At 36.3% G+C, this 27,274-nt stretch overlaps 1 protein-coding gene and 1 long non-coding RNA gene across 3 annotated transcripts in view; one reads left to right on the top strand and one right to left on the bottom strand.

The window, feature by feature from the left end:
- Stap1 (signal transducing adaptor family member 1) overlaps window positions 1-26,734 on the top strand; it is a 41,692-nt gene extending 14,958 nt beyond the window's left edge. The window contains exons 4-9 of one of the 2 annotated variants that reach the window (XM_020186823.2): window positions 1,040-1,096; window positions 4,301-4,473; window positions 6,749-6,877; window positions 14,398-14,467; window positions 17,343-17,439; window positions 26,141-26,734. In XM_020186823.2, coding sequence (XP_020042412.1) covers window positions 1,040-1,096; window positions 4,301-4,473; window positions 6,749-6,877; window positions 14,398-14,467; window positions 17,343-17,439; window positions 26,141-26,202 — 588 coding nt within the window. In that variant the 3' untranslated portion in view covers window positions 26,203-26,734. The remainder of the gene's footprint in view (window positions 1-1,039; window positions 1,097-4,300; window positions 4,474-6,748; window positions 6,878-14,397; window positions 14,468-17,342; window positions 17,440-26,140) is intronic. The other variant, XM_020186824.2, reaches the window with a different exon arrangement.
- Window positions 873-17,625, bottom strand: LOC141410970 (uncharacterized). The gene is made up of 5 exons (XR_012435797.1): window positions 17,243-17,625; window positions 16,298-16,400; window positions 14,525-14,601; window positions 4,283-4,360; window positions 873-3,988 (listed from the first exon to the last, which is right to left on the bottom strand). It is a non-coding gene; the product is annotated as an uncharacterized lncRNA (long non-coding RNA).
- Window positions 26,735-27,274: the final 540 nt, after the last annotated feature.

Genomic DNA, 27,274 nt, shown 5'->3' with positions numbered 1-27,274 from the left:
GGTAAGGCAGAGATAGGAAGATAAACAACAGAAAAATAACTAATTGGCTAACATCAACTAATTGGCTAAAATCCTTACACATTTTGTGTAAGGATTAAGGCAGAGGGAACCTCAGACAGATAGCTTTTGTTTAGTGATGTGGAACTTTAGCATGAGTGACTTCATTCTGACTTTTAGATTGGTCAGTTGTGGCTAAGAGCAGGAGCTTATCCAAACAATGGCCTCCTCTAATGTTTGTCTAACAAGATCAAATAAAGTAATACCTATAAAATTCTTGGCACAGCAACTGAGATTATAAGCACTCAAAAGATGTTATTATTAGTAGTAATAGTAGTAGTATTTAGAGCTAAGAAGTGAAAGTTTTACATTGGTTACCCCAAATATAAGTCAATGTTAAATACCAATGAAAAAAGAAAGCATTAATTGACATACTGAAGAAATAGATTTGCTAACTTTTTGTTGTTTTTTGTTGTACTGGAGTTTGAACTCAGAGCCTACACCTTGAGTCACTTCACCAGTCCCTCTTTTGTGAAGGGGTTTTTAAGATAAGGTCTGGTGAACTATTAGCCCGGGTTGGCAATCCTCCTGATCTCTGTCTCCTACATAGCTAGGATTATAGGTGTGAGTCACTGGCGTCTAGCAAGAATTGGTAACATTTTTTTCAGTAAAGTTTAAATTGGTATCATTTTTCTTGTTTAGTAAACAAATACCTTAAAGGTATATATTTCTGTTTTCTGATAAAATAGTGTTAAAATACTTTATAATTAATATATGTTAATAGTTTTGAAACAGGAAAATGAATTTTCTTCCTTTCAAGTGATTTTAAGTAATTTTAAAAATTACATCTGCCTTTTTCAAACAATGTGCTCTAATTAGAAGAATATGCATTTTTGTCAGTTTTGCTGGATTTAAATGACTTTCATGTCTTGTCATAAAATTATTGTATGCAATTCTAAAGTTATTTGAAGTTAAAGTATTAATGCTCAGTCAGTGATGTGTTTTCTCCTTTGTCTTAATCTGTTTTTGCTTTCATCTTTAGACAGAGAACACAGAAAATGGGGAAGAATGGAGAGGTTTTATTCTTACAGTAACAGAGGTAGGAAAGTCAATCCTTTTTTGAAGCCCAGTATGGGTTTGAACTCAAAATCCTCTCAAGTGCTGAATTACAGGTGTGCACTAACACACTCAGCAGGCTGTTACTTTTGAGATTTAAAAAAATTATTATCATATTATTGTTGTTCTGGGAGTACATCATGACATTTACAAAAGTTCTTACAATATATCACAGTTGAATTTACCCCCTCCATCAGGTCATTACTTTTGATTGATTGATTTATTCAACAAATATTTGCTGAACACTTACTGTAAACCATGTAGAGTAAAAGTGGCTAAAGATGCAACATTTAAATAAAGACAGATTTAAACCCTTGCACTTGCCCCTGAAAGGTATATTTTTATCATGTGGGCAGAGATGGAGAAAGTTAACAAAGAAACAAACAAGGTCATTTCACATTGTGATAATTGTTATGCAGAAAATAATATGTTAGTGAATAATAGGTAATCAGGGAGATCAACTTTTACCATCTTATCTTTTCTGGCACAGCAGTTCTTTGTATATTCTGACATTTGTAACTTACATAGCATCTTCTAAAATAATTTCTAATCCTTTTTTATTCATTTATTGACATGGGTTTTATGAATAACATATACAATATAAAAGGGACAGACCATTAAAATGAAAACTCATCTTTAAATTTTCATTTAGTGCGACTTAAAAGAAAAAGAAAGGGACATTTATCTGTTCAACTGGTGGCATCTTATCAGAGGCAAATAGTAAGATCTGCTTAGAGTTAACTGTTGCAATAGATAAGCATCATTAATTTGAATAAAGCTACTGTAGCAACTGTCTTGGAAACATGGGATACTTTGATAACCAGCCACCCCTGAAGCACCATGTTCTCCAGTACTTTCAGAGGATATGAAAATTTTCCAGGTATTAGTGTCAAACATGGATGCTATCCAAAGCTAATTTTCAAGTAAAGCCCTTTCAGTCCCATGAAATAAAGCCTGCACTTTACTAAGATGTTGGATGAAGACCTGTATTAGGTGAAGGTTGGAGGTTCAACTACATATGAGGAAGTCATAAGAGGCTAGAAAAGCAGGCCCCTTAAAAATGTGAAAGACATGTTGACTTGTTGAGGGGTGGGAGAAGAAAGTGTTCAGAAAATTGCTCTTTCTCCCTTTGTTATGTTCCATTGTGCTTGGTTTTTTTTTGTGTGTGTGTGGTACTGGTGCTTGAATGCAGGGTCTACACCTTGAGCCACTCTACCAGACCCTTTTTGTGAAGGGTTTTTTTGAGATAGGATCTCGCAGAATTATTTGTCTGAGCTGGCTTGGAACCTCGATCCTTCTGATCTCTGCCTCCTGAGTAGCTAGGATTACAGGCATAAGCCACTGGGGTGCCTGGCCAATGTGCTTCTTACTTAGGATACTTGTATCCTCTTCTATGCTCTCAAGGGTGTGTGACTAGGCTTCAGGAGAATTACTAAGTCCACTGGAAAAAAAATTTGGTACATCTTCCTGATATGCTAATAGTCTGGAAGTTTTGGGTAAACATTTTGTTTTTAGTTTTTTCCTTGAAGTTAAGGGAAAAAAGCACTACTTTTATATTAAAACAAACACAAATATGGTATAGAATATAAAATAAAATTCATGTAAATTTTCCAGACAGGAAAAGTCTCAAATTTAATGTTTTATAAATGTTTTGTGCTGTGCTCCCATGCACACTGACACTGCACTGTTAGAGCTGTAGTAGAGAATGAAGAGAAGCACAGACTACAGAGACATTGCTTTTGAATCAAATAAAATGAGTCCTGGTTCTATGACTTGTTTGTTTTTGTATATATTTTTCATTTGTGAAGTGTGGAAATAATACCTGTCTTACAGCATTGCTGTATGTATTTTCAATAATACATGTACAATGTTTGATATAATAGGCAATTAATAAGATTTGGCTGAAAGAAAAAAGTAAAATAAATTTAAAAATAAAGAGCAATTATTTTATAGTTTCTGTTTCTTCTGGTTTGGAACATAAAGAAATAGCTTTGGGCTGGAAGAGTGGTTCAAGTGGTAGAATGCTTGCCTAGTAAGCGTGAAGCCCTGAGTTCAAGTCCCAGTACTGCCCCAAAATTGCTTTAATAGTTATTAGTTTCCTCAGTGATTTAAAAGAAGGGTCTCTAAATCTTTTTGGTTATGTACCCCTATTAGTAAATTTTTATTTAAATGTCACCTGTAAAGACATACTTAATAAGCCCTGGAGATGTGACTTAAGCAGTAGAGCATCTGCCTAGCAAGGGTAAGGCCCTGTGTTCAAATCTCAGTACCACAAAAAACAAAACACCAAAGATACACATAACAAAACATAAACAACGATGCAAAGTAATGAAATAGTAACTAAATGAAGAGTGAACATCTAGTGTTTTCTTCCCACACTCAAGTGTACTTTCATGTATATGCCCTGGGATGTATACATTCCCCTTGGTGATAAAAACCATAATCAGACATGGTTATCTCCAAATATACACTAACTAGTGTCACATCTAGAAAACTATCTACTGTTTAAACTGTACTTCTCAAAAGAATATAGCTGGTCATAATGAGGTACTAAATCAGTGATATGAATACAATTATGGTGACTCAATTCAAAATACATTTCTAAAAAGTAACAACAATAACAACAAAACTGGGGGGGTGGAGGAGGTGGCCCCAATAATGTATACACATGTAAGTAAATGTAAAAACAATAAAATTACAACAAAACCAACCAATATATACCAAAATAGATATCTTTAATTACTAAACTTCTGCCTAGCTCCATCTCAATCCCATGTTACCATAATATGGTGGAGAATATTCCAAGTTTGCTTGTGAGAGAATGAGGTACAACACAGGTGATTTCGGACTTTCCTGGCATTGATGAACTAGTGAGCTGAGAATTTAAAAAAAGAGAGAGTTGTTACTCTAATTAGCTTGTAGTTCAGGGTAGGTGACTTTACTTTGGGATCCGATCAAAAAAGAAGACTTCTTGGAAGAAGGGTGGATACCCTGTTCAGATTTTAGTTGGTGTGCAGGTAGTTCTAAAGATGCTCACCCGAGATGGAAATTTATTCATGATGATTCTACTCATCCATCTGTGTCAGGTAACTAAAGCTCTTTGGACCACTGCAAGTTCATCTTTACTAAAAATCAGTTTGTAATTTAGCTATCTTTCTAGTCTACTTACTGTTTTAATTGGTTTCAGCTGTCAGTTCCCCAACATGTGTCACTTCTACCTGGCCAAGTAATTAGACTGCATGAAGTCCTAGAGAAAGAAAGGAAAAGGAGGATTGAGACAGTGCAGCTTCCAATTACATCTGTGGAAAAAGAGAAGGAACCAATTGAAGATTATGTGGATGTCCTGAATCCTATGCCAGCGTAAGTGTACAATGAACATCAGTTTGCTCTTTCAGTTGTTAAGACCAAGTTCTAATTCATTACCAAGTATATACCATGTGACCTTATTAAACTAGGGACACTAAATAGTCTTGGAGATAAACTGTATATCTCTGAGCACCTGCCACATTTCTTCTATGTCATGTTCAACATAATGCAGATTTGAACCAACTCTCTTACCACACAGGAAATCCCCTCCTACCCACATCTTCATACCAAATAGACATTCTTTCCGGAGTTCAAACCTAAATAAAAGTTCCTATGAAGAAGGAAGGAAAAGATAGTTTTTCAACATACAACAATATAATTAACTGATTTTTCTACTACAAATTTTACTGAACAATTTTAAATACTCAGAATGTCCTATTCAGCTGATCAATCTGTGGGTAGTCATTGAGCTTATACTTTGAGAAAGGCCCCATGTAAAGTATGTAACGTATTGTTGTAAAAACCAAGGGGCACAGAACATGCTTAATTCAGTAACATCCTACATTTACTCCTATATTGTTGAAAAAATTATGAACCTTTTCCTTCTGGAATCTTGGCGTTCTTGTCAATGAAACTTGCCTTAGTACTATCTTTGACATCAGGTTCTAATGCATCGTCTACCTGTACTACAATCATGAAGACCTGCCAATCATCACTTTTAGCTGAAACCAAAAACAACTGATGGGCTAATAAGATAAAATTCATGCAGACTGCTTCTTTTTCCTTTAATAGAACAAGTGATATGCTTATTACAGATAAAAAGATTAAAATCATTCCTTGTCACACCACACAGATATTGCCATCAACTTTACTTATTTTTGGTGATATCAGAAATTGAACTCAGGGCCTTGAGCTTGCTAGACAGGTGCTCTACCATTTGAGTTATGCCCCCAGCCCTTGTCATTAATGTTTTTTTTTTTGCAGTACTATGGTTTGAACTCAGGGTCTACATCTCAAGTCACTCTGCTAGCCCTTTCTTGTGATGAGTTTTATCAAGATAGGGTCTCATGAACTATTTGCCTGGGCTGGCTTCGAACTACCATCCTCCTGATCTCTGCCTCCTGAGTAGCTAGGATTTACAGGCATGATCCACCTATGACCAGCCACTATTAACATTTTTGATGTATTGCATATTCTGCCAGATTTTTTCCTATGGTTCACTGATTACAATATATATTATAAAAATGGGAAGGGCTTCATTTTTAATTTTTTTGCATAAAATACCACCAATGCTGTAGAAAGACATATTGTACCAAAGGAGTGAGTTCAGACATATCTTTAATACCAATTGTTTAAAACAGCCCTAAAAGAGAAGCATTTAAAGATGTTTGTATCCCTGAAAGATAATCTCCAACAAGTATTAGTCCAAGATGCTGTTTGTCAGCAACCATGATGCAGAGAATTATTCTACTTTGGAAATATGAGCCTAAGGCTTGGTAGTGACAGCAGAAAACTACTCCATCACTTTCTGGCAACATGGGGACACAATGTTAGTTGTCTTAGAAATGGTAATGGTGATTGTATACTGATCAGTAGAAAACTATTTAGTTCAGTGCCACTTTGTTTAAGGAGGCATGGTGGGGCAGGCCTATTCTCCCGGCACTTGGCAGGCTGAGGCAAGAGGATTGCTAGTTCAAGGCCAGCCTGTGCTACACAGGGAGACCTTGTCCCAAAACAAACAAAGACAAAAACAAACAAACAAACAAGCAAACAAATATAAGAAAAGGAGTCTTATGAAGAATAAGGAATGAGGCCTTGGTATTAGCATACTTGTAGTGGTATGGGCTTGTAATAATAGACAATTATATAACTACAATTCTATAAGTCTATGGTTCTTTTTTTTGTGGTAGTGGGGGTTGAACTCAGGGCCTCATGCTTGCTATGCAAGTATACTACCACTTAAGCTACTCCATCAACCCTATAATTATATAATTGTAATAGTGAAACCGTTAAGTTTTAAAAAAACAATTGCGCTCCCAATGTTTTTTGTTTTGTTTTGTTTTGTTGCAGCGCTAGGGATTGAACCCAAGGTTCTTGGAGCCACTCTGCAAGCCCTTGTTTTTGTTTTGTTTGTTTGTTTTTGAGATGGTGTTTTGCTATATAGCCCAAGTTAACCCACAATTCACAATCCTGCTACGTCAGCCTCCCCAGTGCTGGGATGTGGGTCACCACACCTGGCTTCTCAAAAGTATCTTGTTAGCATTATTTTCAAGTAATGGTCTTCATTGTTTAATAAAAATCTTTTTTTCTTTTAATCTCATTTCTATAGATGTTTTTATACAGTTTCCCGGAAAGAAGCAACTGAGATGCTGGAGAAAAATCCTTCTTTGGGAAATATGATCCTGAGGCCTGGTAGTGACAGTAGAAACTACTCCATCACTATCCGTCAGGAAATAGAGTATGTTTAATGAAAATATGTATAGAATTGTTAAAAGCATAACATTGCTTTAGAGATCAAAGTCACACAAGTTCAAATCAGTCCCTGCTGTTTGTTTGGTTGGGGCTAAAAATATAAACACAAGAATAGGGAAGGAATGTCTTTACCACAGTTAATATTTGCAATAGGGGTGCAAATAAGGGAATACTTTGGTCCTGGATATAGTTGTATTGTTCATTCAATTCAACAAGTACTTATTGAGTAGATAATGTGTATGAAGTATTTCTCTAGGTACCAGGGATACAGAAGTTAAAAAAAAACAAAACAGCTCAGGTTTCAAGGAGTTTACATTCTTGTAAGGAGACAGACTATAAATAAATATATAACAAAAAATATCAGCTGGTGGTGGTGACTCACCCCTGCAATTCTAGCTAATTCAGAGGCTGAGATTGGTAGGATCAAGGTTCAAGGCCAGCTGGGAAAATAGTTGGGGAAAACTTATCTCTAAAATAACCAGAGCAAAATGGACTGGAAGTATGGTGCAAGTGGTACAGCACTTGCTTTGTGAGCACCTGCTTGCAAGCTTGAAACCCTGAGTTCAAATCCTAGTCAGCAGGGGTTCTACCACTTGAGCCACTCCACCAGCCCTGTTTTGTGTTGGGTATTTTCGAGATAAGGTCTCCAGATTTATTTGCCTAGGCTGGCTTCAAACCATGATCCTCCTGATGTCTGCCTCCCAAGTAACTTATAGGCATGAGCCACAGGCACCCAGAAAGAGGTGTGTGTGTGTGTGTGTGTGTGTTTGTGTGTGGTACTGGGGTTTGAACTCAGAGCCTCATGCTTGCTAGGCAAGTATTTCACCACATAAGCCATGCCCCCAGCCTAAGAGAACATTTCTATGGTTGCTGTTATATTAATATAGAGTGGTTACAGAAAGTCTACTTAATTTCTTTTTTGTTTTTGAGAGAGAGTCACATTATGTAGCCCAGACTAGCTCAGGTTCCAAAATGCTGGGATTACAGAAGTGTGCCACCCCACCTGGCTGATTAACTGACATTTAAGCAGAAATCTAAGAAGAGTGAAAAAACACATGGAGCCAGTATCTGGGGCAATAGCTTTCCAGGTGGCAAGTGCATGTGCCCGGAGGGTTCAAGTAGTAGAGCGCCTGTCTAGCAAGCATGAGGCCCTGAGCTCAAACCCCAGTGCTGAAAAAAGAAAGGCAGAAGAATGTTTGGATTGTTCAAAAAATGGAAAAAGGCCTTTGATCTACGATGGAGTGAGTAAGGATACAAGGGACAGGAGAAAAGATTCCAAAGGTGGGGCAGGGACAGATCACTCAAAATGGAGACACAAGTTTTGCTCTGAATGAAAGGCTTCTGGACTGTTGACATAATCTCATTTATCTGTAAAAAGGGCTACACAGGAACCTCTTCCTAAGGTTAATAACTATTTATGTTTTTTAAAAGTGGTTTATCTTTGATCAACTAACAAACACAAAAGTTAGTTTTTGTATGTACTTAGGGGAATTGGATCTTTCCATACTGGCGTTTGCACTTGCTAGGCAGGTACTTTACCCATGACTGGATCTTTTAAGGGCCATTCCAGTTTTCAAAGACCATGAAAACTTGGATTTCAATAGACACTCTGGCTTAGTTAACACTTTCATTACTGATAATTTAATTGAAATCTAAGGGCTTTTGTCCTACTTGTAAATACAAAAGCATAGATAGAACTTTCTTAAATTTGCTATTTTTTTGTGGGGATAATACTGTTGTAAAATATCTTCTGATAAATATATCCATCCATTCCATAAATATCTGTCATTCTAAACAGATTGAATATGAAGACATTGACAGTTAATAAAAGCAATAAAAAAAATCATCCAGGTGCCAATGGCTCACACCTATAATCCTAGCTACTTGGGAGGCTGAGTTCATGAGACCCCCATCTCCAAAATAATCAGAGCAAAGTGCACTGGGGGTATGGCTCAAGTGTTAGAGCACTTGCTTTGCAAGCACGAAGCCCTGAGTTCAAACCCTAGTCCCATCAAAAAAAAACTGGAGGAAAAAGTAAAAATTTTGGCATTAGGGCTAGCCATGGCCCAAGAGGCTTCATTCACTTGCTAATCACCCCATATAGATACTTGTCTTTATAAAGTGATGCCATGTTCACTGTACCAGACAGCAAGAAGTTAAATGGTCTATGTGTATCTCTATAATTTTCCACAATGAATAGCTGTTACTCTTCTTGTGGCTTTCTTATGTTTTCTGTTTATTATTAGTTTATAGCATGTGCTATAATAATGTAGGCTATTACAAGCTAAACATTAACAGTAGATTTTTAACTCCACTAAAATATAGTATTTTTTAGTTATAACTTACCTGATTTATAACTTAGTTGACTATCTTGAAACAAATCCAAAAGAAATTAAAAACTGTAATTTCCATTAACCAGTGAGCTTAAAACTCCTGGGAGAAAAGTGAATTTGTTTTATGTTGTTTCTCTTGTTCAAAGAATTTGTCCTTCTACAGGGTTTGAGTATCACATAAAGTAAAAAATATCTTCTTTTCTTTTTTTCATTTTTATTAGCATATATCCATTATTCAGGCGGGTTCATTGTTAGAATTCTTTATAGTCCCTTGCCAAAAATACAGAATATCTTAAACTGTTCATTTCCACTTTGAAAAAAATATGAGGATATAAAACCAAATTAAAATTTACATAGATTTTTGTTGTTGGTGGTGGTAGTATTAAGGGTTGAACTCAGGACCTCGCTCTTGCTAGACAAGGGCTTTACCACTTGAGACACCCTTTTAGTTTTCATCCCATCATTTTTAGTTTGTTTTTTAGGCAGGGTCTTGTACTTTTGCCCATGGCTGGCCTCAGCCTCTGCCTCTCAAGTAGCTGGGATTGTAGGCATGCACACTACCATGCTCAGCCTAGAAGTTTTGTTTTTCTTTTATAGAAACATAATCTAAGTTCGTGAAAGCAAAATTAGGATACGCAAGAGAGCGATTAATTTTTCCCCCCTAATGTCATTCCTTTCTTGGTCTGTTTGATCAATTTGCATATGAACCTTGTGTAAGTATTCTTCATGAAATGAACAAAATCCCAAGACCTAATGGCTCTTTAAATATGATTTCCTGGATGGTAGCAGCTTGCTGTTATGAAAGTAGTCTCAATTAGCCTAACTTTTGGATTACATTTTGCATAAAATTGAGCTATGAGAAACAATAGTTTTCTGCTACAATGTGGATTATGACCAAATGAAATAAGTATCTATATTTAGGATATGAATTTAATTTCACAGCAAGCTATAAGCAAGCTATGTATTTAAGCTATATTTTAAACTCAAGAAAATGCTGGGAAAAGGAGCTCATATGAAAGTTAACATAATTCTAATTTTATTTATTTTTTGGTGGGACTGGAGTTTGAATTCAGGGCTTCTCTCTGGGAAAGAAGTTGTTCTACCACTTGAGCTACACCTCCAGTCCATTTCAGTCTGGTTAATTTGGAGCTGGGGTCTTGTGAACTATGCCCAGGCTGTCCTCAAATTGAAATCTTCCTGATCTCAGTCTCCTAAGTAGCCAAGATTACAGGCATGAGCCACAAGTGCCTCATCATAATTCTAATTTTAGTAAGCTCACTTCCAGTTTGAAGTCAAATGATGGTCATAAAAACATAGTATTTTATGAAAAACTAACCCCCTTCCGGTTCACATTTAGAAAGCAAGACGTGAAGTGGGATGTCCAAACTAAAATATTCTAACACTGGGGTCAGTATGTGCTTATTTATGCTTTGGAGAATAATTTACATATGGAAGTGGCTTACAAAAGCTTTAACTGTTATTACACAAATTTTTCTTATGAGCCAGGTACATCTATAATGTTAACGATTATTATTTCTGTTCTCTAATGCATCAAAACAGGCCTTTTAGGATGTCTGAATTTAGTATCTTCTATTGAACATGTCATTTGATTTTTAAGGATAACAGTTGTAGAAAGTATTAGAATTCTAGTTTGTGAGGGTGTAGAGCTTTTATAAAGAATTTAGTAGAAATTTAGACTATTAAGAAGCACCCAAAATCTTCCCACAGAAACCAATTTATCCTCTTAGGTATAAATTACAGGATAAATGTTCAGCCATGCGAGTAAGATGTGTGTCTGGTAAAACATTAGCTGTAAAGGACAAGTTGGTTTACAAAACAATACTTGAAAGTAAAATTTTTCCATGTGCTAATAGATCAGCTGTGGGAGGGAAGCCTATTCTCAGAAATAAACAAAACTCATCAGTGCCAAGACTCCTTTCTTGGTGTAGAATATCATCCATGTTTACCCAGCTCAGTGGCACATGAATTCATAAGATGTAAAAACATTCTTACAACAAACACTGTGTTTTGCTTTTATTTTAGTGAAATTGTTATGACTAGGTGCCATGCATTTTGGAAAGTCATTAGCTAAGGAAGCTGTAAAAAATATCTACCCCAAATTCATTCTTTTGCAAAAATTGAGATCATAAGCTAAGAATAAGAACTTACAAACACATTTAAGGCCACACAACTTTTTTTTTTTTTTAAAGACGAGTTACTTCAAAATCACTCATAATCAAGAAACCATATAGCAGTAAATTTTTATCAATCTTGTTTTTCCTCCATCTTTATTCCTTTGGAGAATCAAACCAAACCAAAACATGGAAGAAAACAAAAATTTAAAGTAAGAGTCAAAGCCTCTCTTTTGCTTCTGAATTTAGTTCTGTTAGTCAAAAGTTCTAAGAGATGCTGATGCTATTGTCCTTGATCACTCTTCCTCCCACAGCTTCACCATGGGTGATGACAGTGACATGATGGCCAACACTAGCAACGATCATCATCCCACTCATATAATACCATTTATGGGCCCTTTTTTGAGTGCTGACAAACATTTCCTTCACGCACAATAAAAAAATTGAGACAGATAGTATTTATGAATGAAGAGGCCAGACTCACAGAAACTACCAAATAAAAGCAATAGACTTAAAATGTAGTAAAAAAACATTTATAATTCACTGAGTGGTGAAATGTTCAGATAGTGTACTAGGGCTTTGTCAGCATTAATGGCCCTGTGAAGTAAGCCATAATTATCTTCATTATCTTTTTTTTTTTTTTGGTGGTACTGGGGTTTGAACTCAGACTTTCATGCTTGCAGTTGCTCTACAACTTGAGCCTCTCCACCACCCCAACTATCTTCATTTTATAGATTAAAAAATAGAAGTTTAGAGAGTACACATGACAGACCCAGAATTTGAACCAAGTTTTTTTTTTTTTTTCTTATCAACCTTCCAAGACTGCAATCCCAGACATTTGGGAGTCAGAGATCAGGAGGATCACACTTCAAGGTTAGTCCAAGTAAAAAGTTATGGAGACCCAATGTCAACCAACAAACCAGGCGTGGTGGTGCATGCCTGGTAACCCCAAGTAGGTTGGAGGCCAGCTCAGGCAAAAAAATGTGAGATCTTTTCTGAAAAATAACCTAAAGCAAAAAGAGCAGGAGGCATGGCTCAAGTAGTAGAGTGCTTGCCTAGCAAGCATAAGCCCTAAGTTTAAAACCTAGGACTGCAAAAACAAATACAAAAAACCTAAACCCCTCCTCCCCAAAACACACTTCCAAAGGATATAAATCCCTTACATCATTTATTTCTTAGGATACAATAATTCTAATTGAAAGTGAAGTGTTTTCAATAGTAATTATCTGATTACAAAGACCTTTCATGGTCAGGGTAGAGATAAAGCCAGAGCCAATCACCCTGAAAGAGTACATGTAAGACCTCCTCTGTCCTCTGTTTAAAAATGTTTCTTTAGCCAGTCTATTAACTGATTCCTAAAGTTGCAGCATTAGGAATAATTTTTTTGGAAAAGACAGGGTAAGAGGGTTGGTTAGATTTTATCCCATGTTTTGTATGTATGCCATCGGAATTAATTTAGCTGTTTTCCAATGCGGTGTCCAGTTTGTAGGAGATTTGGATATAATGCTGGAAAAGAATAGAGTCTCCTGAACAGAAGGCTTCTGTATAGTTCAACCACACAGTTATATGAAGTGGATAAGGAGAAAGAAGTGATTAGAAATATAATAATAAAAAAGTAAAGAGGTCCTGTAAACCAGCTTCACCTGTTGAACAATTTTGGTTTCGACAACTTCTGAAATGTAGAACAAAAGTTAGATTAGTTTGTCATTCAAACAAATGACATCTTAATAAATGCTCTTATCTTTTAAACATTAGAAAAAGTTTTGGTTCTAAACACTCTTGCCATATGAATGAAAGTTTGTTCAAGGCTAACTGGCAGGGACACTGTCTTCAGCATACATTTGTTTAGTTCCAGCCTACAGCTCTATGAGATGGGCTCTTAATACTTAAGATTCAGTTTCATAAATATTTATTGTGTGCCCAATGCTGGAATATAAAGATGATAGAATATGTTTTTTATTCTCAAGTGGTTCATAATTGATAAGATAATATGTGTTTATGGTGGTAATAATTTACAGGGCCAGATATCTGTAGACGAGAAAGACATTAAGATGCACCAACTACACTTGCTATGGAGTGCTATCTGGTTGATAGTGATCCCGTAGCGTAGAAAACACTTTGATTTCAATTATTCTTTCTACTTTTCTTTTCAATGTGTGTGTGTGTGTGTTTGTGTGTGTGTGTGTGTGTGTGTGTGTATGGTGCTGGGGTTGAACCTAGAGCCTCACGCTAGCTAGGCAGATGCTGAACCACTTGAGCTACTCCACGAATCCTCTCCTTCTCTTTTTAATATCAATATTTGATTTCTACATCCCTACATAAGATTTTATAAGGTTGTCTACTTTCAGGTTACTGACATTTAAGAAAAATTAGTTCTGAAAGATCTTTAGTTCTTGTTTTTTTTTTCTCTCTTTTATTATTTCTCATTAATCTATTTAATGACCCAGATTTCCTATAAATCTAGTATGTAATGTTGGGAACTAAACACCACAGTCTGACAAGGTCACTGTGGCTTAGCAGCATTCAGACAAGGTCGGAATCTGCAGGTACACCATGCCTCTGTCACGGTGGGAAGGAACACTGAATGGTTTCCCTTGACTGAAAAGAAGTTTATACTTAGTCAAGGACACTGGCAGTAAAAATGCAGGATGGCAAAAACAGAAAGGTTGTAACTAGGTCAGTGTTTTGATGTTTAAGTCTCTTCCTCTTTTGTATAAAGCTTGCTGAAAAAAGTAAAATTTTGCCAGTTGGTCATCAGCCTGCTGGCCCTCTCAATATGTGTTTTGTCATTCCCTTTCTGAGTGAGTGAGTCCTTTTGTATGTCCTGTCTTGTTCATTCCTTTCTTGAGCCCTTTTGGGTCAAGGACGTCTGCGATCCCAGCAATGTAATCTCTCAAAAGAGACATGGTAAACCAGACCAAGTGAAATCACCGAGGATTTTTTTTTTTAAACTATAGTCATGGCACACAGGTTTACCACACGGGTCATATTTTACACTTGCTTTAGTTTACATTGATCCAATCATATTTGTTTCATTTTAGCATGCCAAGAATCAAGCACTACAAAGTGATGAGCATAGGAAAAAACTATACCATTGAACTGGAAAAACCTGTAAGTAACCATTTCTTTCCTGTTGATGAACTTGCTTCTGGTGGCTTACAACCTTACCTTTATACAATGCAAAGAAAAGTGGGAAAGCAGACTTCTTCAATAGGGACCCAGTGCTGAACAAAAGCAGACAAGACCTGCAGGAGGCAGATATCCATGGTGAGAATAAACAGGGTGCAAGAACAGGGATATAAGGTAGAGTAGAAGGTAATTTGCTTCTAAAAATTCTTTCCACTTTTCTTTTTCTGCAAACCTTTATTGATATAATTGTTTGAGGGAGGGAAAAATATTTTTTATTAAACATCTGTTTTATACCTCCCAATTGTAAGTATTTAGACTTGTTTATACCTAAAGGGATGAAATGTGTGAATGCCTATTTCTCAGACACATACCATGAAGAAGTTCAGAAATCCTTTTTTTCTTTTTTTTGGTGGTGGTGGTACTGGGGTTTGAACTCAGAGCTTTACACTTGCTAAGCCAGGTGTTCTACCGCTTGAGTCACTCCACTTGCCCTATTTTTTTGTGTTGGGTATTTTAAAGACAGGGTCTTGCAAATTATTTGCCCAGGCTGGCTTTGAACTGTGATCCTCCTGATCTCTGCCTCCTAAGTAGCTAGGATTATAGGTGTGAGCCACTAGCATCCAGCCAGAAATGTGGGTGGGTACCAATGAAAAAAGGTTTCTTCTTTGTCTTTAACCCCTTTCCCACCCTAACTGACTTACAATATACTAATGATAAAAGATCTTAGCTTACCCACAAGATACCATGTGAGGCACAGAGCTAAGCAACTTGCATATATAATTTAATTTAGTCTTTTTCATTACTCTGAGGTGGATATTGTTATGCCTATTATATAGAAGACTAGCCTCAACCAATAGAAAGGTGATCTGGCCTAATACAGGATGCCTTAAAAAAAAAAAAAAAAAAAAGGAATATTGCTGTGATTTTAGACTTCAGTGATGGGAAGATTTAGCCAGGAAAGATGTCTCTGAATAGAATTTAAATAGAACTGGTGGGTCTTGAAGACATTTATATTTCTCTAAAACTGAACTCCTAACTCCTCCAACTCTCCAGGTACACTGTGTTGAAAAAGGGACATTGTGACTGAATTTCTTATATCGCAACTTTAACCCTTAGAGAGATGCTGATTCATACAACTCTCACTTTGCCATAAATGCCATCCAGAGCTTTCTTAAGTCCATGCGTATTGGGCTTTAACATAAAGTTCTAATGAAGCAGGGAGAGAACAAGATTGCTAAGAGATCATCCAAATCATCAAGTGACTAGAGTAATGTCAGAGCAGAATAATGTAACTGACACATCTTTCTACCTGGTATACTAGGTTCATTTCTTCTATTAGCCTGTACAGTCCACAATGAAAGGATAAAAATTAACAACTGGATTATCCCTTCACCTTTCGCTCTCAACTCTACCTCTCCCCAGGTTGCATTTTAATGAATTCTTTTACTCTTCAGGGTTTAGGGGGTAAAGACACATTTCAATTTACTCCTAGACCAGTAAATATCCTATTACTATATATATAGATATCCCATATGTATATATATATATTATTTTTCTTTTTTTTTGGAGATACTGGGGTTTGAACTGGGCTTCACACTTGGTAGGCAGATGCTCTACTGCTTGATATTGTGCCTTCGGCCACAATAAGATATTAAAATGCTTAAATTCTCTGGCCTTCTTTGGCTTCAAGCAAAGGAATCCAACTATGCCTATCTTAAGCGAAAATGAATTTATTATAAGAATATAGAATGTTTTTATAATAAATATTCTGAAGGCTAGCACATTTCCAGGAACTAGGAAGCGGTTACTTACATGAATAATTACTTGATTAGGAAGCTGCTATCCTTTCTCATTCAAGTTCAAATTTCAGAAAGGGAGAGTTTTCTGGCCAACTTGAGTCATTCTTACTGCTTACCTGGGAGAGAGTAAGGTACCTAAGTATTGTGGCAGGAAGGCAGGGAGGGGGAGGGAGATAATGAGTGCTACAGTGAAACAAAGAAAAACTGGAGTTGGGAAATGTAACCTGGAGACCAGAGAAGGGTCAACCTGGCCCCAGAGGTTAAAGTGGTCAATGAAATAACACGTGATTATGTATGGGACAAGCTGTACCCCTCATTTCCGTAACCCACTCTAAATGGTATATAGGAAGGCCCCATTTGTTCTCGGGGCTCAGCCTGAGTCGCTGCTGGGGCCTGCTTAATAAACTTACTTCCCGAAAGCTTTTGTGTCCTTTCTGTCTCTGTCTGAGCTCTCCTGCAACAGTATTGTTTACCAGACTAAATCCAATTCAAAAAGGGAATTCCTCAACAGAGAACTGATAAGTTCTCTACTTTCTACAGTTCTAGGAAGAATAAGTAAGACGCATAGACATAGTTAAGTAAGCCACTGACATATTTTCTAGAGGTCAGGAAATGCACAGAAATCTCTATTAAATTGCAATCGAAACTTCTCTTACTCTAGCTTTTTTTTTTTTTTTTTGTGGGGGGTGGGAGGTGGGGACTGAACTCAGGGCCTTGTGCTTGTTAGTCAAACACTCTATCACATGAGCCACTCACCCAATCCTTTTACCTTTTGTCTGTTTTCCAGATTGGGTCTCATGTTTTTGCCCAGGCTGGCTTTGGACCACAATCCTCCTACCTCTGCCTCCTGGGGAGTTGGGATTACAGGTGTGCATCACCATGCTTGGCTTGTTTTTAGAATATGGGCTTGCTAACTTTTGCCTGAGCTGGCCTTGAACCGCAGCCCTCCAATCTTTACCTTTTAGGTAGTTGAGATGACAGGTTCACGCCATCACGCTTGGCTCCATCAATGTTTACCCAGGTGATACTGAGCCTTCTCTCACTTTCTGTTTGTACAGGTAACACTTCCAAACCTGTTCAGTGTCATTGATTATTTTGTGAAGGAGACTCGAGGAAATTTAAGACCATTTATATGTTCAACTGATGACAGCCTTGGTATGTACTTCACTTTATCACTATATTAAGGACAACAAAACAGAACAAAACTCAAAAGAATGTGATACAATTTCTAACAGTAGCTATGTAAGAACTGTAGTTCAGCTTTTATTTTATTTTTAATGTGGTGCTGGGGTTTGAACTCAGGGCTTCATATCTGCAATGCAAACACTCTACCACTTGAGCCATGTCCCCAGCCCTCTAATCTAGCTCTTGTAGTTATCCATTTAGAGGCAGGAGCTGGTGGCTCACATCTGCAATTCTAGCTACTCAGGAGGCAGAGAGCAGGAGGATCGCAGTTTGAAGCCATCCTGGGCAAGTAGTTCCAAGAGACCCTATCTTGAAAAAACCCTTCACAAAAAACAGCTGGTGGAGTGGCTCAAGGTATAAAGCCCCAGTACCACACACACACATACACATTATCCATTTGGAAATCACTTTGTCACTGAATCTGTGAAAATAAGGGACTACCAATATATCCTTTTATATGAGGCCATATATTTTAACTATTGACTTTATTCCATCATTCTGCTTGACTTTATCAAACAAGTTCAGAGATAAGAGAAAACCATAATCACATAATCATGGAAACCAAATAGAAAATATAAAGGTATAAAAGGATGGTCTGCCAACAATGTCAGATGCCGAAGACAGGCCAACACGGATGAAGATGAAGGACAGACTGGAACTGTTCATTAGGTAATAGATGACTTATGAGTTTTATTCCACTCTGAAGGTAGAGGTCAGATGACAAGATAATAAGGAATGAGTGTGTAGTGAGGAGCTACGGATAATGTTGTAGTTAGGACCAGCCACAATATTAGTCAGTTCTTGTTCATAAATTAAGAATTTCAAAATAGTAATACAAACCATTAAACCAAGCATGGGACCCTGTGCAAATGCATGGCTCACCTGCCCATGAAATTGGTTCTGTTTGTGTTCCAGTTTTGGCAGAGCAAGACAGACAGGTGTAATAGTTTCTAGCCTTTCAACAATTCCTACAACACGTCATTGGGCAAGCTGTAGTAGGAGAGATAAAGTATTTCCAGCTTGTTTGGATTTCAGTTACCAAAACAGTTCATGTTTCTAAATATTATAAGGGAAAACATGGCTACTTGCACAAGAGGCATATCTGAAAAAATCTTACTAATTAAAGGAACTTCAAAAATTATAGAGTACAGTGACTTTTTTGTGTGGGGAGTCATCCATGCACTTGGTATGGGAAACAGCTCTAAGATGTGACCATTTGGATTGTTTAAAAATTTCTTGGGTTTTTTTTGTGGTACTGGGGTTTGAACTCAGGGCCTCACACTTGCCAGGCAGGTGTTCTACTGATTGGGACATTCTGCCAGCCTGTTTTAAAAATGGCTTAATATTAGGGGGTTCACTGGTTTTTTGAGGCAGCACAGTTTACTTACTTCTCTGTATGTTGCCTAATTTCTGAACATTTCTCATAAAATATAATCACAAGGGATGAACACATTACTATAACACATTAATTGGGATTTATACAGGAAACTATCACTTAATGTAATTCTCTGGGAAAGATTTTTTTTTGGTGGTCTCAGGGCCTCACCACTAGAGCCACTCCAACAGCCTGGGAATGATCTGTTAATATAAGCTTCTCATTCTTATTTCCCCCTCCCTCACTCCGAGAACAAAGTTTTCCTGTAACATGTCTAAAATAAAATTTGGGACAGGGAGCAGGCAGAAAATGCAATATAATTTTCCTCCTCTATGTACCATATTCTATCAGATTGCCATGTCTATTGAACTACCCCTACAACATGGTGGTTAAATCAACAACCATTTTACTTGTACCTGATTCTATGGGTCAGAAATGTGGATTAGATTTAGTTGTGCAGTTTCTCCAGTCTCATTTGGTGTCACTCTTGCATAAGTTTAAGTATTCAGTGGCTTGTTTGGAGTTGGATTGTACCAGTGAACTCGGTTCTCATGTCGGTGTTGATTGTCAGCTGGGGGTGGCTGAACCACTTACCTGGTCTCTATAATATTTGAAGAGGTCAGTCATGACTCTCTCAGATGAGGTCTCAGAGCAGCAAGGAGAGAAGGTTAGCTACATGTCCTTGGGCTAGAAATCATAATGCTGGGGATAAAGCATGGTGCTCTTGGAAATTTTGGTATAGGAGAGGGTATGAACTGAACAAATAGTTCCAAGTGTGATATGTTTCATACACAGGGACTATTTTTTCCTTATTTTTTACAATTTACATACAATAAAATTCATGCTTTTTGGTATACAGTCCTAGAAGTTTTGACAACAACCATCACAATCAAGACATTGTGTATCTTGATCCCATCAACTCAAAAAAAATGTCCTCACTGTTCTTCCTTTGTAGTAAATCTTTCTCCCCAGTCAATAATCTCTGATCTGGTTTCCCTAACTATAGTTTGTCTTTTTCAGAATGCTACATAGATGCAATCACAATATGGAAACTTGTGAGACTGGTTTCCTTCATTCATCATAATGTCATTGACATTCATACAAGTGTGTGCATTATTTTCGCATTCCTTTAAAAAATTGTTGAATAGTTTTTTACTATATGGAAGTACCAGTTTGTTTATCCATTCATCAATTTGAATGTATTAAGGTTGATTACAGTTTTGGGAATTTATTAATCTATATAAACAATCATGTTTTTGTGTAAATTTAAGAGTTCATTTCAGTTGGATAAAATATCTAGTGATGAGATTACTGAGTCATATGGTAACTGTATGTTAACTTCATAAAAAATTTTCAAACTAGTCAGGTGCCAGTGGCTCATGCTTGCAATTCTAGCTACTCAGGAGGCAGCGATCAGGAGGATCATGGTACAAAGCCAGCATGGGCAAACAGTTCAAAAGACTTATCTAAAAAAAAAAAAAAGAGAGAAAAAAATCACAAAAAAGGGCTGATGGAGTGGCTCAAGGTGTAGGCCTTGAGTTCAAACTCCAGCACCATAAAAACAAAAACAAACCTGTCAAACTATTTTCAAAAGGGTCTCATTTTTGGCACCTCTGCAATCAGTCTGACAGTTTCAGATAGCACATTCTTGTCAGCAGTTGGTATTGTCACACAAAGTTATTCTAATAAGTATATAGTGGTATCTATGTGTGGTATTAATTTGCATTTCCTTAATGAATAAAGATGCTGAGTATCTTTTTATGTGCTATTTGCAATTCATATATTTTATTTAGCAAGGTATCTGTTTAAAACTTTTGCCATATTTTTATTGCATTGTTTTGTTCTCTTAAGAGTTAAATTTCTAGTCTGGATACAAGTCCTTTATAAGATATGTGATTTATAAACATTTTCTCTTAGTTTGCATTTTGTCTTTTCAGTCTTTTAAAAATGTTTTGATAGTTTTATATTTTTTCTTTTTTATTAGTATATGCTAATTGCATAAAGGGGTTTCATCGTGGTATTTCTATATATGTATATAGTGTACTTTGATCAAATTAATTCTATTATTTTCTCTGACCCCTTGTAAAAACAATTTAACAGGTTTAATTATTCAATTTTTATACATATGTATAAAGTACTTCAATCATATTCACCCCTCCCATCACTTCCACACTCCTGCAGGTTCTTGCCCCATTATAGCTCCTAAATTATATAATAATTATATATATATAATAATTATATTATATCCCAGTCATTCACTTTTAAAGAACTAGATTCTGCATTTGAGGGAGAATATGTGATACTTCTTTCTCAGTCTGGGATATTTCACTTAACATGATCTTTAGTTCCATCCACTTTTCCACAGACAACATAAGTTCATTATCAATGGTGTTAGCTGATATTTTCTTTCTTCTTTTTTTTTTGGTAGTGGGGGCTGAACTCAGGGCCTTGCGCTTGCTAGGCAGGTGCTCTACCAATTGAGCCACTACATCAGCTGTAGTAATTTTTCAGTTGTAGTAATTATGGAAATCAAGAAAAATACTTTGTTCTTCTTTTTCAATATTATTTGGACTAACCTAATTTCTTTTTCTTTCAGTGTAAGTTTTAGAAGCAGCTTGCTATTATCCACAGGAAAATCTTCCTGGGATTTTTTTCTTGGATTATCTTGAATTTATAGATTAGTTCAGGGAGAACTGATATCTCAAGTCTTCTAGTTGAGGAATGCAGTATATTGGTCCATTTGTGTTTTCTTTCACAGTTTTTTTTTTGTTTATGGTTTTCATCATATTAATCTTGCACATATTTTGTTAGATTTATACATGGTTAAATTTTTGGTGCTGTTATACTGCTTCAAGAAACTTGAATTCCAATTTTTTTTTCCTTTTTCTTTTTTGTGGGACTACGGTTTGAACTCAGGGCTTTACACTTGCAAAAAAGGTGCTCTACCACTTGAGCCACACCTCCAGTTCAGTTTTGCTCTGGTTATTTTTGGAAATGGGGTTGTATAAACTGTTTTGTCTGAGCTGGCCTTGAGCCACAATCTTCCTGATCTCAGCCTCTGAAGTAACTAGGATTACAGGCATGAGCCCTGTGCCTGGCTACTCATTCTTAATGTATAGAAATAGAACTAATTTTCATAAATTGAGTCTGTATTCTAAGACTGCAAAATTCACTTATTACTTTTTAATGGCTTTTCATTTTTTATTCGTAGAATCCTTGGAATTTTCTATGTAGAATTCATGGTATCTGTAACTAGTTGTAGTTCATGCTTTCCTATCTAAACATATTCATTTTCCTTGCCTTACTGCATTGGGTGCAGTGAGTAGAGCAATTATGAATAGAGGTAGTGAGACTGGACATCCCTTCCTTGCTCCCAATTGTAGAGGAAAAACATTACACTCTTTCATTATATGTAAATATTGAGTGTAGGTTTTCCTCTAAGATGTCCTTTCTCAGAGTGAGGAAGTTCCCGAAGTTCCCTTTATAATTACTACTTTGTGGACATTTTGTTTCTGTTTTGATAAATCATGGATGGATGTTGATTATTGTCAAAAGCTTTTTCTGCATCTATTGAAATGATCATGTTTTTTCCTTTTGCTAATATGGTGAATCATACTGATTTTCCATTTTTATCAAATCTTATGTAGACCCATGTGGCTATTGTGATTTTATATTGTTGGATTTAATTTGCTAATGTTAAGAATTTCTCTGTCTATGTTTAGGAGAAATTCTGGCTTATAGTTTTTCAGCGAATTTTTATTTCTAATATTTCATTTTTAAAGCTTCAGTTTGGTTTTAACAGCTTTTATTCCTGTGTTGAGAATACCCGTCTTTGATTCAGGAGTGTTTATGACCACCTCATAAAGCATAGCTGCTTTAAAGCCTTTGACAATTTCAACATTTTGGTCACTTTAGTATTGGCATCTTATCTTTTTCCTTGAGAACTGGAGAATTGGTCACATTTTTCTGGCTCTTTTTGTCAAGAATTTCCTGGCTCTTTTTCTATCAAGAATTTTGGACTATATTTTGAACATTTTGAATATTATTGTCATGAAGTCTTGTTAAAATCCTGTGGAACATTTATTTATTTACTTATTTTAAGCAGGCAATCATCCTGGTTAGGGTAAACCAGTTGTGTCTCACTTTCTGTAGCAAGAGGTTCCAAATCAGTTAAGTGTGGGTCTGTGTACTTCAGGGATTCCTTGGACTTGGACAATGGTCTGTATCTTAGTTCTGACAGTATTTGTTATCTGTTGTATATCTGTTTTGTGTATGAATAGCTCAGAGACGAGCCTGGAACTTGTATCACTTCACATACAAATCCAAAGGATGCCCTTTTCCAGCTCTACCTCCCTTGGATTTCCCTTACTCTAGCTCATTTTCCCTGGCAGACTGAAACTTTAAAGCTAGTGCAGGAAAGAGCAGGGATAATATACTGAGATACATAAGTAGAGGCAATGATTTACTAAGTAGAACTCAAAAGGCTGAGCAACTAAGAGAAAGGATTGACAAATGGGACTACATGAAATTAAAAAGCTTCTCCACAACAAAAGAAATGGTCACCAGATTGAAGAGGCAGCCCACAGAATGTGAGAACATCTTTGCCAGCTGAACATCTGACAAGAGATTAATAACCAGAATATACAGGGAGCTCAAAAAAATCTAAACTCCCCCCACAAAATCAATGACCCAATGAAGAAACAGGCTTTAGCAAAGGAAGAAGTCCAAATGGCCAAAAAACACATGAAGAAATTCTCACCATCCCTGGCCATAAAGGAAATGCAAATCAAAACCATGTTAAGATTTCACCTCACTCCTGTTAAGAGTGACTATCATCAAGAACATAAACAACAACAAATATTGGTGAAGATGTGGGGAAAAAGGAGCCCTTATACATTGTTGGTAGCAATGTAAATTAGTAAACCATGATGGAAAACAATATAGAGGCTTCTCAAAAAACAAAAAAATAGAACTGCCATATAATTCAGCAATACCACTCCTAGGGACATGTTTGAATGAATTTAAGTCAGGTTACATTAAAGGCACTCATACATCCATGTTTATTGCAGCATTATTTACAATAGCTAAACTATGGAAACAACTAAGATGTTTCATTACTGATGAATGGATTGAGAAAGTGTGGTATTTATATATAATGGAATTTTATTCACCCATAAAGAAGAATGAAATTGTGTCATTTGCAGGTAAATGGATGGAACTGGAAGAATATCATCTTCCAGTTAACCAGGTTCAGAAAGCCAAAGACCACATTTTGTTTCATTCATGAACTATAGACCCTATGCAAATACAAGCAATACTATGAAAAACAAGTCACCCTAAGCAGGGGGTCACATACAAGAGAGGGAGGGTAAAGAAAGAAGCTAAGAAGGTGAATATGATTGATGTATTTCCTACACAGAATGAATATACAATTTTTAAACCTGTTGAAATCACCATAATAAGGGGACTAAGATCAAAAGGAGACTAATAGAGGGAATGAATCAATTCGGGTTATAATACATACATACATGGACATGTCACAGTGAAATACCCTGTATAGCTATCTTAAACAAAAAAAATGTTTTTTTTTTTTTTTTAAAAAGAGGCTTATGCCTGTAATCCTAGCTATTCAGGAGGCAGAGATCAGGAGGATCACAGTTTGAAGCCAGCCTGGCAAATAGTTCGAGAGACCCTATCTCAAAAAACCCCATCACAAAAAAGGGCTGGTGGAATAGCCCAAGGTTTAGGCCCTGAGTTCAAACCCCAATACTGCACATTTTTTATCTTTTCAAAAACAGAAAACAGGAAGGCAAACAGATCCTGTCTAGGGGTTTGGTACTAGTGGGAGGGGAGAGGATTAAGGAAAGGATGTAGTAGAATGAATATGGTGTAAACATTATATACTCGTGTATGTAAATGGAAAAATGAGACCTGTTAAACTATTCCAGGAACGGGGGAAGAGGTCATAAAGGAGAATAATGGAGAGGATGAATTCAACTATGATATACTGTAAGAACTTTTATAAATGCCACAATGTTCCCCCCATACAATAATAATGAAAAGAGCTGTAACCACATGTGCTGTCATGCAATTCTGTGTAGTTTACCTGGTCTCTCTAAAGAAGTTAGAGAAAAGAAAGGAAAAAGTAATCCCCACTCTCTCCTTGCTTCTCTAACTTCACTCTTCTTGTTTTCTTTTTTTGCCAGAAATGATTTTCTCTTGGTGTTTTACGTACCTATACTTTCATTGCCACAGTGCAGCATCCTGACTAGGGGCCACCATCAGAGGAAGGCCAGGAAAAAAAAATAAGACAGCAGAAAGAAATAACTTAAAGTGGACAGTTGATACAAAATGTCAATGATTTTAAAATTAGATATCTAGACTGCTATTGACATGTGACTGAACTGGTTCAGCTTGCTTTGTGAATAGGAACATACTAAGCAACTTCCTTCTTGCAGTTCAGATTTTTTGTTATAAGGATTATGTAATGATATAAGAACAGATGAAATTAGGGAGGCACACAGAGAATGACATCAAATAATCAAAATATCTTTACCTTTTTTTTTTTTGTGGCATTGGATTTTGAACTCCGGTCTTACACTTGCTAGGCAGGCACTCTATCACTTGAGTCATTCTTCCAGCCCTGTTTTGTGTTGGATATTTCAAAATAGGGTCTTGTGAACTATTTGCAGGGGCTGCTTTTGAGTGGTGATCCACCTAATCTCTGCTTCCTGAATAGCTAAGATTATAGGTGTGACCCATCAGCGCCCAGCTAACTTACTTTCAAAAACACAAAAGGGGTGGAAAAGTGAACTAGAAGAATGACAATGAAAATAGGACTTTCTGTAGATGTGGAAAAATGTCACGTTACATAAAATATTAAATAAACTGGAATTTTCTTTGATCCTTGTTGACCTATGTCAGCATTCAGCTTTCTCTGACACCAGAAGACAAGAGCAGTGATGGAACTAGAATGGTCCAAGTTATTTTCTCAGTTTATTTTTCCCAACTTCACAGATTATTAGTGGTTTAAAATCCACTTCAAAATATAGCAGGGCAGGTAAAGAGGATATTAAGCTAAAGAGTAACAAAAGGAACTAACCTACAGGCCCAGGATAAAACAAAAATTAAAAAGAAACCTGAATATTCACCATCTAATCACTTAACATTTATTAAACACACCACCAATGTTTGAGGCACAAACAGGAAAATCAAAACTCCTGTTGAAAGTAAAAAAACCACTTGGTCCTCTATATTAGTTCACTAATTCAGTTTTTTTTCATTCATAATTTCTAGGCCAAGAATCCAATACAGAAGGGAGAAGTGAGAAGTTGAAAAAAAACCCACATATTGCATGAACTAAAATGTGAAAATAGCTTTCATGTATCTTGGTAATTTATATTTTCAAAAGGAAGATTTCTATGTCTAAAGAAAGTCACCTCTATTCTCTTGATCCTGATTTCTGAGTCATTCACTTGGACACCAGAACGAAATAATGTAGCATATAACTTTATTATCTTATCAGAATATAACAAATTTATTGGGAATCCATAGGCTATGGTTGTGGGGTGACTTGATACACACATCCCTATGTACTGATATAAGTTGAAATATACTTTTTCAATGGAGTTTTTGTTTTGTAGTTTTCAGTTGTATTATTTCGCCTTTATAGTTTCTACTATAGATTCTCTAGTTTGCCTAAATCTTACCAATTCCCCCCCCAAAACTTGCTAGGTTTTGTTGAAATCAGACTCGATCAACTTATCAAATGTAAGTCATTTAAATTATCTAGCTAGAGGCCAGATAATGAAATGTACTAGAAGCAGCTCTTTCCAATGGAAATACTGTATATCATGTATTTTGTTACTGGAAATAAATGAAAGTAATTCATTTCTGTATTCTTCTCTGATGTTATCCTTTTGCTAGTTCAAAAATAACCATTAACTCATAAATCTTTCACAGGATGATAAAAGATCATACACCACCTTCTTTTACAAATATGACACTGTACATGCTATTGTAATCACTCAAGAGTTTCTTAAAAATATGGATCCCTCAGCCCCAGACTAGATCTGATGAATCAGAATCTCAGGGATACTGTTTTATAATTCTTCTTTTTATAAAAAATAAACTTCTAAGCCAGAGCTGGTGGCTCATATCTGTAATTGTAGCTACTTGGGAAGCTGAGATCAGGAGGGCTGCCGCTAAGAAGCCAGTCCAGGCAACTAGTTTGAGATCCCATCTCCAAAATAACCAGAACAAAAAAATGGGCTGGAGGTGTGGCTATAGGGGTAGAACACTTGCCTTGCAAGTGTGAAGCCATGAGTTCAAACTCAAGTCCCACCAAAACCAAAACAAAGTTCTAAATTGATTTTGATGGTCACACAACTTGGGAATCATTTACACAATCAACTAAGAATTACACACATG

Source organism: Castor canadensis, chromosome 9, assembly GCF_047511655.1.
Source record: "Castor canadensis chromosome 9, mCasCan1.hap1v2, whole genome shotgun sequence".
Taxonomy (NCBI): Eukaryota; Metazoa; Chordata; class Mammalia; order Rodentia; family Castoridae; genus Castor; species Castor canadensis.
This window is presented reverse-complemented; position numbering and strand designations above follow the sequence as displayed.